This window comes from Pezoporus flaviventris, unplaced genomic scaffold, assembly GCF_033815535.1.
Source record: "Pezoporus flaviventris isolate CSIRO_AGI_PZ_B2104156 unplaced genomic scaffold, CSIRO_AGI_Pfla_v1 ptg000005l, whole genome shotgun sequence".
NCBI lineage: Eukaryota > Metazoa > Chordata > Aves > Psittaciformes > Psittacidae > Pezoporus > Pezoporus flaviventris.
The window spans coordinates 14,254,078-14,267,560 of NW_026892553.1; the positions used below are offsets into that span (position 1 = coordinate 14,254,078).

The window sequence follows — 13,483 nt, forward strand, 5'->3', positions numbered from 1 at the left end:
TTAGCCCTATGGAAATATTTTTCCCAAGTGAAACAACTCAAAAGTGACAAAACAAAAAACCATCCCCCAGCCCTTGGAATCTGTAACCACTGACTTCCAGGGACATGTAACCCTGCAGAGATTTAAACCAAGGAGTTCCTGAATGTGCTTTGATTTTGGTTTTATTTTAAGAATTTGGACTGGTGTGTAGCAATTTGATGTTCAAGTTTGAATTACAAAGGGCTTCAAGCTTTAATCCACTTCTATTGGGTTGAACAGTTGTACAATTTTAAGCCAATGAGTTCTTCAGTGCCTATAGTTACCCTCCACGTGATGAGGGAGGAGATGCCATTTAGAGTGGGTCGTTGTGTTGTGTTTGTTTAAGAATTAGTGAATTCCATTGATTTATTCATCATTGAAAGGTCTCGAGTTCAAATTAGAGCAGTACATGCAGTAATCAATGTCTGGGCATTACTGGCAGAGCTGAGAGCGCTACCAGCAGGCAGTTCCTAGCGCTGTGAGCTGTTGGGTCTCTCATACTGAGCTGTGTAAGTAGTAATCCGTGATTTTAATGAAATATGCAAATAAATGCCTGGCAAACAGAACTTTATTGCAGAGCTTTCTGACCATCTGGAATGTACATGGCTCAGATTTAGTCCTAGGTGTATTGCACCATATCTGATTTGCTCTGGATTTTTTTTAATGGTTCTTTGGTATGCTTTCTTGTAGCAAAGCTGTCTGATACCAATTTATTTAGTATTATAAAAGGAGAAACAGCCACCAAGTACATCCTAGAAACTTTGTGAGCTACCTTCTTTTTAGTCTCATTTAGAATGTTTGATACATTAAACCACGGCGTTCAGGTTTATCCTTATGAAGAAAATACTGAGACGCTTCTCTCTGCAGAGAGGTGCACAGGACTGCTTTTGCCAGCCTCTTCCTTGTGCACGTATTGGAACACATGAAATGGCAGAGTGCTGTGTTTGTAAATCATCTAATCCGTACGTTAGAAGTAAAACCCAAGGACTTGGGATGCTGTTGAGGCTTTTATGGCTCAGATCTTGTTCTCCAAAAAAAACCAAACCACTTTGAAGACAAAGGTTGTTCCGCAGCAGTTGTGAATAGTGATGAGTAAAACACTGAAGAGAGATGTACATAAATGTGACTTTCCCTTTTGTTTCCTTCCAACTGGTTTGATCAGAATCCTGTTCTGAATGCTTCAGAGAGCAGGTAGTTGGCTTAAGATGTTGCTCTGGGTTTGTCTGAATAAGGAGGACGACTTGTGAAGTATGCTGTGCTTTGCGTTATTGTACTTCAGAGGGTCATTCAAGCCTGACTGTTGGGACTTGCTGCTGCTACAGGGAGGCTGTTGTGTGGGATATACCATAGCTTCTGGGGGAACCTGGAGAGGTTGATTGTGTGTCGGACTGGAACGTGTACCTCTTTTTAAGTAACTGGGGTTTTCTAATGTTCTCTAGGAATAGTTTGACTTTGCCTCCAAGAAGTTACTGAATTTTTTTAAACATTGGACTCCTGTACTAGAGCAACCTCAGTTCTGTGCACATGGCGGTGGAACACTCATAGGTGAAAATAACACATGGACTTTTGTTTAAGGAAAAAAACACACAGAAACCAACAGAAAACCTTCGTACTCCGAGACTGAATACAGGGTGTATCCACATCTGGGTTTTTGATGTGTGGTGGGGGGGGGGTGTTACAATTAGAGTAGTACGCACTGTGGATCGGTGCTTAATTTGTACATAAAAAACAAAACTTTGTTTGGGGTAGTTTGTATCGTAAGGAAAACATCTAAAGGCACTGTGTATCAGTCATTTATTTCCATTTAAAAGATTATATTTTTGAGCAATGGAAACTGTACATGTTATCATTTATACATTACTGATAGCTAGGAGTATAGAAAACCTGTTGCTATTACTCTGAAGATGTATCTTGTCATTGATCTATATACATTACCGCATCGCTACGTTATGCAGATCCTCATGACCATTTATTTAAAGAGATTGTAGTAACTGGTACAGTTACAACAGGAATTGTAACGTGGGCTCTTTCGGTGTATCTCAAGCGTGTATCCTTGTGATTGAGTTGAATCCTTCACCAAATGTTTGGCTGGAAATTCCGTCTTGGAGCAATGACAAAATCGGTGCTGGAACAGATTTCCCTCACCCCAACCCCCACTTTACATTATTTATTTAATAGGTCTTGTTTTGTACGTTATGTTTTTCCCCATAACAGGTTTGTGCCTTTTATTGGCTATTTATTTAAAAGGAGCTACTCTAATTTAGGTTGTTTGGGCTTTTTTCCAATGCATTCTTGTACAGCCGTTTCCTTACATGGGTTCCTTCATTTTATAAGAATACAGAATGTGTGGGAAACGCACTCGCCACAAACTGGAAACCATTTTGGGGGTTTACGTTCTGTGAATTCACTTTTTTAACACAGACGCTGAAGCACAAGCCTGGCTGTGTGGGTGTTTTAACTGGGGGGGTCTCAATTTGTTAATACACGAACTGTTCGTTTTCTAAAGACCGCTCAGATCCCGTTATTTGATGAAACAAGTTTTGGAAAAAAAATAAACTTTGGCACATGCAGAGCGGGTGTGTGCGTGCGGTGCTTCGGGTGCGAGGGGTGCCTCGGGTGCATGCGGGGCTTCGGAAGCGTCGGGTTAGGGCGTTCTGCGGCGGAGGTATTGCTGCGCTGCCTTTGCGTTACTGAGGTGTGAGGGGTGTCGGGTTCTGGGGCAGTTTAACGTGACCGGGTGCCTGGTTCCTTCGGGAAGCCGTGGTGCGTTTTACCTGCGCGGGGTGAAGCCGTTTGTGTCACGGGTGACCGCGGGCTCCCTCCTGAGGAGCCCCACAGCGAAGCGGACAAGCCCACCCCAACGTCAGACGTTGCTGGCTCCCTCAGACGTTCTGTACAGGCGGGGTCCCGCCGGTGTCGCGCTGTTCCCGAGCCGCATTCCTGCGTTAGAAATGAGTACTTCCAGTCGCTGCTTTCTTGCCCCTTCACCTGCAGCAGCGCTTTGTCTCCAGGCAGGAGCTGGAGCTGTTTAACCGGCGGCTTCCGCAGTGTCACACCGGCACGGAGCCGCCCCACGGCGGGGACCCGGCTCCTCCACCGCTGCGGGAGCGGCCGAGGGGCAGCGGGGACAGCAGCGTCCCGGCCCGGCGGCAGGGGCTGCCCTAACCCCACCCCACCGACAGGCGGCGCTTTGGGACGGCCGCCGCTCCGCCTACCGCGCGCTCTGTCGTCACGGCGTCACACACAGCCTGTCAGCCAATGGATGGGATCGCGCTCGGCTCCGGCGTGTGACGTAGACCTGGCGTCCCAGGGACGGCCGCGCACGCACTGTCGGTTCCCAAGATGGCGGCGGCCACCAGTAACGAGACTGGGTGCGGCGAGGCGGCGGCGGGCGGGAAGCGCGGCCCCCTCGGCATCCCCGAGGCGGTCTTCGTGGTGAGCGGCGGCTCCGCCGGCCGGGCCGCTCCGAGCGCCGGCGGGGGTGGGAGGAGGAGTGGGAGCCGCGCTCCGGCAGCCGGGCCCTTTCCTTGTGAGGCGGCTCCTGCGGCGGGGCCGCGGCCTGGCGGGCGGGCGGGCGGTGTCCGGGGACGCGCGGGCGGCGGGGCTGCTCCTCACTGTGCTCCGCTGTGCTGCGGAGCGGCCCCGCCGCGGCCGGGGGAAGGCGGCACCTTCACCTCCTCGCCGCTCCGCTCCGCTCCCCCGCACAGCGCCCCGGGCTCGTCCCGCGGGCCCGGCCCTGCCCGCGGCCGTTCTGCGGTCTCGGCAGGGAGAGCCCCGTTCCGGAGCGCTTCTCTTCCCCCAGGAGGGGCAGGGTGCCGGGGGCTGGGGGTGCCTTGAGTCCTGAGGGGTTGCAGGGGGGGAGTGGCGTTATTTGTATTCCCTCCTCGCGGCAGGCTCCGGTCCTGGTTTTAAGCGGTATCATGTCAGTTCACTATCGAGCTCACGTGCCAGCGAAGAGGGTGTTACGAATGAGCCCTCCCATCGCACACACTGAGGCGTGGTTCCTCACAGCGGCTCCTCCTGCGCAGAGCCCGTTCTGTTTCATCTCCAGCAATGCCGTACCGCACTGCCAGCGCCTTTACCTGCGTCTTCCCCTCATAATCTAGTTCTTGACTGGGGCTGAATCGGTCTCTGGCAGTGACTGCGGTGCCAGGCTGGTTTCCTGCAAACCAGCAAATGCGTGTTTTTGGAGAACAGGCTGAACCCGTTTATCTGACTTTAAAAGGCGATTTCCCAAGCGCTTAATAAATCTGTTGACTGGTTGGAAAGAAGAACTCATCGATGGCACAGTGACATGGTTTCAAAGGTATCTGTTCACTCTGCTGTGGGCTGGCTCTGATTGCTGCTTTATCTCACTTGATCAATAAGTATCGATCACACTGGCTGTACCTGGGTTGCCTTTGTCGCATCTTGGAACGCCTGACATCTGCCCTGAACACGTCAGTCATTGTGCTGCTTTGTGCTGAGATTTATTACTGAGATAAACCTGCATTTCTCAGATCTGTGCTGACATCTTTACCAGAGCTGTTTGAACTGGTCAGCTGTGACTGTTCTTGCAGAGATGAATGGATTTGACTTGCATTTTGGTATTTCTAGGTGTAGTACCCGTGTTACTCTGTATCTTCCCAGGAAGTAGGTCCTGAACAAATACATACAGTGCCCTGGAATTCAGTGCATCCAGATCCTGCTTTTTCTTTAAGGTTCTTTAACAGTTCTTGGGGTCTGGCAAATCTTACTGGGATGTAAAAGTGTTGCTACCTGTGCCCCACTTCCTTCCACACTTATGGGAGACTAGTATGGATGCAGGTGAAAGGGAAGGGCCATGGCTCCAGCTGCACTGCGAGACCTCCGTCCTTATGACAGAGGAGAACGTGTGGTCTGTGCTGGCTCTCAGTGGAGGTGGCCGCTGGTAGGGGACAGGAGATAACCACAGACCTTTGAGGGGGGCTGTCACATCCCTTGTTTTCATGCTGGCAGCTGTGGGTGCAGCTCCTATTTGCTTCCACGTTGTTCCTTTTTGATGCTTGTGTCTGAAGTATGTGCTGTATGATGTGACCTGGGATTGTTCTGTGCTTCTGTTCACTTCTTAACCTTGTGTTGGCATCTGAAACCCACTGAAGTTTCCTACTTCTCAGTTTCAAGAGATGCTCATATCAAATACAGATGTGTCTGCAGAAGACATCCTCAATCATGATCTTAGCATACTTGGATGTCAATGTTAAGACAGACTTTCTTTTATTCAAAGGAAGCATACACTAAGAAGTTGTTAATGGTATGTGCTCCACAAAGTGAAAATATCAGGGTCTTGAGAGTGGTTTCATTACAGGCTTTTTCTTCAGACAGTAGGTTTCTGTTTTGTTGTATGCTGCCATGATAAAAACTTGCTGATCACTTGCTTGATGTTTCCTCCCACCACATGCTATAAAGGCGGTCTTATGGTGAATCTTGTCCTCAGAGATGTTTTCTTTAAGTGTCTCAATTCAGTAGAGGCTCTTCAAACAGTTTATTATGGTAAATACCTTCTCGTAGGCATTGGTCTGTGGATTCTTGTGCCTCTCTAGACTTCAAGTGACATGAAGCACTAACTCAAGGTTTCACTGGAGCTGTAAAGTCACTCCAAACAGAACTTTTCCAACTCTGTTTTCTTTTGAGCTGTTGTCCAGGTGTTTCCAAATAAAGTATTTTCCTTGGCATGTGTGTGTGTGGGAGGATAGGGAATTCAAATCTGAGCACATCTCTTTTGTTATGCTCTCTGCATATGCCCACAGGTGCTGATGTGCAGAAGCAGAGCGAGCGCCTGCAGCTCTTTGTTTGGGTCATCACTTAAAAGATAAACATAAGGCTGTGTGGGAAGGTGCCATCCTGCTGTATTTCAGGGCTTGAAGTTAGCAAAGACTGTTACCTCTGTGGTACACAACAGTGGTGTTTACCAGTGAATTTTCTTCCTAAAAAGACAGATGAGTCCTGGCAGGGCCTTGCACAACCTGTAGGGTAATTCTGCAGTTGAGATGCTGCATGACACACCATGAAGCAGGGATCCTAATACCATTGATGCCCAGCTCTGCTAGAGAGCTGTTCTGTTCAAGCTCAAAGAAGTGACCATGTCTCAGCCTTGCAGTGGAGTAAGATGGGTTGAAAGTCCAACCAGTGGGGCTTGGACGTTGCAGTTGAAAAACCTGGGTGGTAAATCTGAGCCTGCCTTGGGCTGGGCATTGTGCACTGGTAGGAGACCACCAGCATGCAGGGGCTTGGATTCACTTTGCAGCATTCTTGTTTCAGGAGGACTTGGGTTCTGTCCTGTGTCTACAAGCAGGTGTTAGCTGGGGCACAGGAGGTGCCAGGCAGTGTGTGAGGTGAGTTGCTGCTCACCTGCTTTTTCCTTCTGTCTTGGGTGATTTACATGAGCAGAAGAGCTTCCATAAGAGGGGGTTTCATGTCAGAGCATCCTCAGGCCTCACTTGTACAACGCTTGCCTGAATCTAATCCTTAGGGGTTTCTTTGTTTAAAGCTTCTCTACAGGCTCCATGAGGAAGCAGGAATGCTTATTCTGCTGTTGTCGGTGAGGTAGCTTAAGAGATTCCTTGGGCAGTTAGTCTGAAACTTGGTCTCTTGGGCTCTGTTGCACCACTTAACACCATGCTGCCTGCTGGAGTCTCTTGTGGAGTTCAGATTTGTGCTGCAGGTTTCCTTCCTGATAAGGAAGGTGGGTGAGTTCTCACCAGGTTCAGCCATTTCATAGTAAGTTTCTTTAGCCAAGAGAACTTAGGAGTCATAATGAAGGGAACCAGATAGGTGTCTGATAGTGCTTTAGAAGCAAGTTATAGTCTTTTTCTGGTGTGAAACTACTGGAATGCAAACACCTAGTTAAAGGGAGTGAAGAGGCCTGTGGTAGGCTTCTCTCAGGTTTCACAGAGCTATGAAGAGAAAGAAGGACAGATTGCAGCAGTGGGTCATCTTGAATTATACGTGGGTAAATGTCAAGGTCAGAAATGCATGGCTGATCCCCACGTGCCTTTCAGGAGGCTGAGAACGTTGCCCACAGGCAGCTGGAGCTTCCTGCAGTCTGAAGGAGGCACTTGCAGAGGTCAGCATCCCTGCCTGCTCAGGCCTGTCCTCCCTGGCTGCTTTTCCAGCTGATGGTAGGACTGGCTGGCATTGTTCTCTAGAGGATTCCATGGATTCCTGCCGGCTATAGGAGCTCTTGAAGGTGAGCTGTTCACTACCATAAAGCCTGCCTGAGCAGATACCACAGTTTTCCTCTTCTTTGTGTCTCTACTACAACATGCTTGATCAGGCCATGATTCTTTTCCTTCATCAGTCTTATCCTGAACAGTTTGTAATCTGATCAGCCACAGAGAAGCGTTATCCCTGCTGTAGGGAGAGCAAAGCAGGGGTTAGCAGTGGTCTGAGGATACCCATCCCTGTCAGGTGTCATTCGACATCTGCTGGGACTGGAAGCACCACTGACAAGGTACTAGCAAATCTGGCTATGAAATAGTCCTTGCATCTATCCTGTAGTTCCCTGCCGTAAAAAAAGAGGGGAGGGGGAATTGAAAAGCTGACTAAGAAGGGAAAGTAAATGATTTTGCACCTCACTCCAGAGAACAAGAAGTTTATTTGCCTCTAGAACCCCCTCTAGACTTCGCTGCAGAAAGATGAGAGCATGACTGTATCTAGGAGTGCTGTAAAACTGTTCTAACATTGAGGGTTTCTTTTTCCCCTTTAAGGAAGATGTAGATTCTTTTATGAAACAGCCTGGAAATGAGACAGCAGATGTAGTTCTTAAGAAGCTGGATGAGCAGTATCAGAAGTATAAATTTTTGGAACTTAATCTTGCCCAAAAGAAAAGGAGGTAAGTCCTCATCTTTGCAGAACTGGGAAATGTGTAGCATAGTTTTATTGTTTTAAGTCTATTTTAAAATATCCCAAGAGGTAACGTTTTTATGTTAGGGGAGCTGATATTTGTAGTACCTCGAGGAAAGCCCAGCTTTCTTTTTCCTCTTCTTGAGAGTGACATGCAAAAGAACTTCCAGTATTGTTGAATTGGTTCTTAAGCCTTTAAGGCCAAACAGTACTGCTGCAGCCTCTTAAATGTGGTCACCTGGGGTAAATAAGAATGCAGTTTTGTCAAATGATGACTGTATCAAGCCTGTAACTTTTGGGTCAGTGACCTCAACTCTCCTCCATAGCTTCAGTCTTGATCTGAAGTCAAGCAAGAAGCAGATTTCTAAAATCATAGCTTGATGCAATATTTTTATGTAGATTAAAGTTCCTTCATGGACAAATATCGCTCCTGACTTCTACCTGGAGGCCTGCCTTTGGCAGCCACTGCTGTCGGAGCCCATTATGCTGCTGCAGGGGCTGTCAAGGAGGGGTCTTTTATTTGTGTTTCTGCTGAGGTTTCCCTCTTTGGGAAGATCAGAAATAAGCAAAAATAGAGTATTTTAGCAAAGAGGTATCTGTTACTGTCAGTGCAAGTGTTCCAGTTTGAAAGCAGTATGCATTGCTCTGCTTCAGATAACCAATGAACCTCAGAGTGCTGCGGGGCCGGTGGGGCTGGAGCTGAGGTGCCTTTACATGCCATAGCTTTCAAATCTGCATTTGGAAGCTTGGAAGGCTGTTAGAGTTTCAGGTTTGGAAATGGAGGTTGGATTGTGTAATAAAACTGCTCGCTTGTTTAGGAAACTTTGTGTCTCTGTAAAATAATACGTGACTGTTGTTAATTCACAGGCTAAAAAGTCAGATTCCTGAAATTAAACAGACATTAGAAATTTTAAAACACATGCAGAAGAAAAAGGTAAACTTATTTTGAATATCTATGAGTATGAGAAAAGCTAACTACTTTTCCACCCTGACAGAACACATTGCAAGAAATGTTTTGGAGAGCACACTTAATATGCCTTTATAAATAACAGAATTGTTTTTAAAGGTATGTAGTACTTTTTGGAAGCTAGTTCAAAACCTGCTTGTAATGCAAACTGTTAACAGTGTATAGATTGCAGCTAAGCTTTGACTTCATCTATTATTTATAGAGATTTCTGTATTGCTTTTAAATACATCTTTTTAAAATGCTTTATTCTTGGAGCTCTAACTTTAATGTTGATGTACAATTGCATAGAGCTCCACCAAAGTTAATACTGTAGCAATGGCAAAAAAGCAGAAAAGTGTGCTCTTTACTGTAAGTTTTATGTCTTTGACATAAGTTTCCAGTGAAAAATAGCAATTTTAAGTTTTATCATTTGTCTTAAGGATTCCACAAATCCAATGGAAACCAGATTTTTATTGGCAGATAATCTCTACTGCAAAGCTTCAGTTCCTCCTACAGATAAAGTTTGTTTGTGGTTGGGGGTAAGTAAAATGGAACTTTCTCTGAAACTGTTTAAATAACTTACAAAAGGCTTACAGAAGACAGTGTTTGTTGCTGTCTCACCTGTACTTCTAGTGGCTATGGGCATAATTCTGTTCCTGTGTGCACAGTGGAGCTGCCCCTGTCAGAAGGGCAAGTCTCACAAAGACATTTCAGCACATTAGTCAAGGTTTCATGTTGGATTTATTTGGTGCTGAACAGCAAATACTTCAGAGAATTGTAATTTTGCTGGTTTGCTCTTTCCAAAAAGCACATTGGTGAATGTTTTCCTTACCTCTTCTATCACTTTGTGGTTCAAATTAACCATCCAGCATTGCTTCGGGTGGGAATAACTTCAGTTTGGCAACCAGCTTCCCATCTTCTGCATTATTGGTATTTAGCATCTTGCTTTCCCTTTTCAACCATGTTTTTAGGGAAAGATGGGGTTTCTGTTACTCACAGGTACCTGCCAGCATTTAGCGTGCTAGAGACTGGTGGGATCAGAACTCAAAACACAGATTTCTAAGTACTTAAGTGATATACCAGGTTGGGATATTTTGTATTCAAAGGCTTCCTCTATGTGGAGATAACCTGCTGATGTTTATTTTGATACTTCTAAATCCGGGATGTTCCTAAATCCCTGTGTTGGCTGCCAAACCAAACCAATTGGTTACAACAGACACATTGTTGACCTGCTCACCATCTGGGCTGATTGGGCAGTTACTCCCAGCCTCTCCCACTTCTCTGTCATAGAGGGATTGATCTGACACCTTGCTTTTAGGAGACTGTCTTCAGAATTCACAAACATTGACTTCCAGGGAGCATCCCAGGTTTATTTTGTAACAGAGTATCAGAGAAAGTTCATCCTGTTGATGGTTCGTATGGAAAAGCTGTAATGAAATGCCACAAGCAGTATTATATTTAGGTGTTCTTGGCCTTCTGCCTTTATCTCCCTGTTGCTTACAGTCTGCATGTTGGGCTCTGTGCATTACTGTTTTTTGGGAAACTCTTCTGGTTATTTCAGGAGAAGAATGGCTGATTCCCTCTTGCAGCTCCATGCAGCATCTCTGGGATCACGTCTAGTTAGCACATGGCTGCTCAATGCACAGTTCTCAGATGGGACAAAGCTTCATTGGGGCATCTTGATACTGCTCGTTTATCTCTTCATGTGGCAGCTTCTCACTGACACAAAGATTCATAGGTCAAAAACCTCCATGGTAAAGGAAAGGACTCTGACACGAGTTGTATCTTAAAATACCTGTAATACTTCTTGTTAATGACCAGTGCCTGGAGGCTGTTTGTTTGTCAGTGTTCCACACAGATCCCGAGGTTAATCTTGAGTGGAACAAAAACTGTTTCTAGAGTCATGTGGCTCTTGAAAGGTGCTTCTAAGAAATGTCAAGTCTCTCTTTTGAAATATGGTGGAGATGGTAATAACCTGAAAGGCTGAATGCAGTCCACAGGGAGAGAAGTCCCTTGTTGCTTAGCTATAGGACAAGAACCTTTCTGAAGTCACTAGAGGGATTTATTACAGTTAATGCAGTGGCAGAGGCCTTGAGTGGATTCTGGCATTGCTTGTCCCGAATCTTGTTGCCTTGACCTGTCAGGACAGCCTTCTGTTAATGTGCTAAGTTACAAACAGCAGCTTGAAATAAGCCTGCTATGGCTTTTTCCTTACAATGCAAGGGTAACAGCTTTTACCAATCTTTCTTGTTTTAGGCCAATGTGATGCTTGAATATGATATTGATGAAGCTCAGGCTCTGTTAGAAAAGAATTTGTCAACAGCCACAAGAAACCTTGACCTTCTAGAGGAAGACCTGGATTTTCTTAGAGACCAGTTCACCACTACAGAAGTCAGTATCCTTTTCTTTGTTGGCGGGGGAAGAGGTGCATGTGAGAGCTAACACTGGAAAGTACCAGTTCCCTGATGTTTTTATCTGAGACTGGCTGCCCTTACGATTCTGCAGCACTCCAGAAGTTTCACCTTTTCTAGCAGCGAAAGGGAACATTTTGGTTTCAGTGCTGAGGCTATAGATGTAGCAAGGCTTGTGTTTGTGGTTGCAGAACTAGACTGGGAGTGACTGGAAGCGTGGATCGGTGCAGTGGATTGATGGCCAGGTGGCCATTTCAAAGCAAAGTGACTCTTCCTTCCTCTCTAGAGCATGTTGCTCTTTGATCTATTGCTCATCATACCCGATTCAACTGTGTCCATGTTCTCCAAGCCATGCAAGCCCTGCTGCAGCACGCTTGGTGCTGCTTAGGCATTGCTTAACTTGGGGTTTATGTCTATGTACACTGGTGAGGGCAGCCATCAGCTGAAGCACTAGATGTAGTGAACAAAGGCACAACTGCTTGTTTTTTCAAGTTGATACTTAAGCTGTCTTAGTGCTGCAGGAAGTTACGGGTACCTGAAATAGGCAAAGAGCTGATACAGACAGGGCGACTGACATCAGGAAAGAGTGGCTGTGAGTAAAACTAAAGGTGTGTTTCTCTGGAGTATCTTTTTGGAGGTTTTTAAGTGAATGGTATAAATGCTGCAGTTAGTTATTAGTATATTCCTGTGTGTTAAGGCTTTGTACCAAGCCAGCTCTTTCATTAAATGGTTTATATATTGACAGTTACAAGTCAGTGAAGTGTGTCCAAGTCTCTAACCTGCTTTCCCCCTTTTCTGTCTTTCTTTTTCCTATCTGAATGCACAGGCTCTTTCCTTAATTCCACACTCTCAGATATGGCTAGAGTTTATAATTGGGATGTAAAGAGAAGAAACAAGCAAGACCCTTCCAAAAACAAAGCATAGTTTTGCCAATTTTAAATGTGGTTTCAATTTCCAAGTATTTTTTATTTAAACACCCCCAAAGTTCATTCTCAAGGGACTGAGTTACTTTAAGCATTTCAGTAAAGGGTAAAATGTATAAAAACTAATGGTGACCACCATTTTATTTATTTGTAAACTCAGAATTTGGTTTCATGCATGCTTCAGGAAATGAATTATTTGAAAAGGCACCATGGAGTCCAGCAAAGGACAGAGTATTTTGATCAGACCAGTCTGTCATAACTAAATTTCTACCTGAGAGCTTGTCTGAGAAGTTGAGGGGCATGCGTGAAACGAGTCTGGCACTGGAGCAGGGATTTACTTTTTCATCTCTGTGTACAGATGATGGAGTTGAAGGTGACTTGGGCAGGGAGATGTGCAGCTGTGATGTGCTAAGAAACAGAGAAAACAGAGTGAAGTCTTGCATTTTGTTTCAGTCAGTTAACAGGCAGCATCACTCGGTGAGCATTCCCAGATACCCACAGTGGATAAGTGTGGTTTTATTACCAGTGGGTTAGTTAACTGCCTGTAACTGAACTCTCAGCACTTTGCACACAAGACTTTGTGACCTCTCTGCAGAGAGGAGTGGTGAATGAGCAGCACAGGCTGCGTCAGGGCTGCAGGTGATCTCTCCCCTTCGTTCTCATACCCATGTGCACGCTGCCGACTTCTACAAACGCCTTGAACAAGGACCCAAAGCACTGGTAGCTTGTAAACAACCCCCACTTCTGATCCCTTAGACAGGAGGGGTCACCCCTCTCAGCCTCCCAGTGGTGAAACCTGTATCGGGTGAGGGTGCGTTACTGAGGCCCGACTGCTGGTGTCAACAGTTGGAGTCTTTATTGGGGTTTTCCGGCGCCTTGCGAGATTGTTGCCTTTTACCTCTGCAGTTTCTTTCTAAACTGAAATGCTCAGTGGTGATGTCAGTGGCTACATATTCACATTCTGTGACTGAGAATACAGGTTTCGCTGCAAAATAAATGCAAATGTCAACTGTTCAGTCTTCATGTAAGAAACAGTATACCTGTAAATTTTTTGTACTTTTATTTCATGATATTAAAATAGTAAAACTAAGCAGTTGTGGCAAACAGCTGGTTTTGTGCATCTTTCTTTGTGAGGAATCATGGATCTCATGTGATTTTGTTTCCCTCCCTTCATCGGGGTATATGTGTGTGTGTGCGTGTGTGTGAAAATGCAGTTGAAGCAGCAGAGATGAGACATGGAGCTGGTGAACAGCAGCTCAAATGAAACGGGGAGTGTGAGTCAGCACATCTGAATTAGTGACCCCGCAGCTCTGTGGCTGTGA

The 13,483-nt window shown here is 45.8% G+C and overlaps 1 protein-coding gene and 1 long non-coding RNA gene across 4 annotated transcripts; one reads left to right on the forward strand and one right to left on the reverse strand.

The window, feature by feature from the left end:
* The first annotated feature begins 3,299 nt into the window (after positions 1-3,299).
* On the forward strand, positions 3,300-13,265 carry VBP1 (VHL binding protein 1). 3 transcript variants are annotated; one of them, XM_061446127.1, is made up of 6 exons: positions 3,300-3,453; positions 7,746-7,870; positions 8,749-8,815; positions 9,268-9,366; positions 11,084-11,222; positions 12,092-13,265. In XM_061446127.1, exons 1-6 carry the CDS (start codon positions 3,361-3,363, stop codon positions 12,160-12,162), a joined length of 594 nt encoding a protein of 197 aa, XP_061302111.1. In that variant the 5' UTR covers positions 3,300-3,360; the 3' UTR covers positions 12,163-13,265. The 3 variants fall into 3 exon arrangements, with proteins under 3 accessions (XP_061302111.1, XP_061302112.1, XP_061302113.1); XM_061446129.1 differs by lacking the exon at positions 3,300-3,453 and adding an exon at positions 6,988-7,489; XM_061446128.1 differs by lacking the exon at positions 9,268-9,366.
* LOC133265505 (uncharacterized) lies at positions 8,051-9,836 on the reverse strand. Its single transcript, XR_009741984.1, has 3 exons — positions 9,660-9,836; positions 9,449-9,523; positions 8,051-8,119 (listed from the first exon to the last, which is right to left on the reverse strand). It is a non-coding gene; the product is annotated as an uncharacterized LOC133265505 (long non-coding RNA).
* Positions 13,266-13,483: the final 218 nt, after the last annotated feature.

Bases quoted from the DNA above. Each gene is read 5' to 3' on its own strand.
- VBP1 (XM_061446127.1), top strand. From the start codon at position 3,361: ATGGCGGCGGCCACCAGTAACGAGACTGGGTGCGGCGAGGCGGCGGCG. The intron at 9,367-11,083 runs GTAAGTAAAATG...TTCTTGTTTTAG, and splicing joins AAGTTTGTTTGTGGTTGGGG to GCCAATGTGATGCTTGAATA. The intron at 11,223-12,091 runs GTATCCTTTTCT...CCACACTCTCAG, and splicing joins GTTCACCACTACAGAAGTCA to ATATGGCTAGAGTTTATAAT.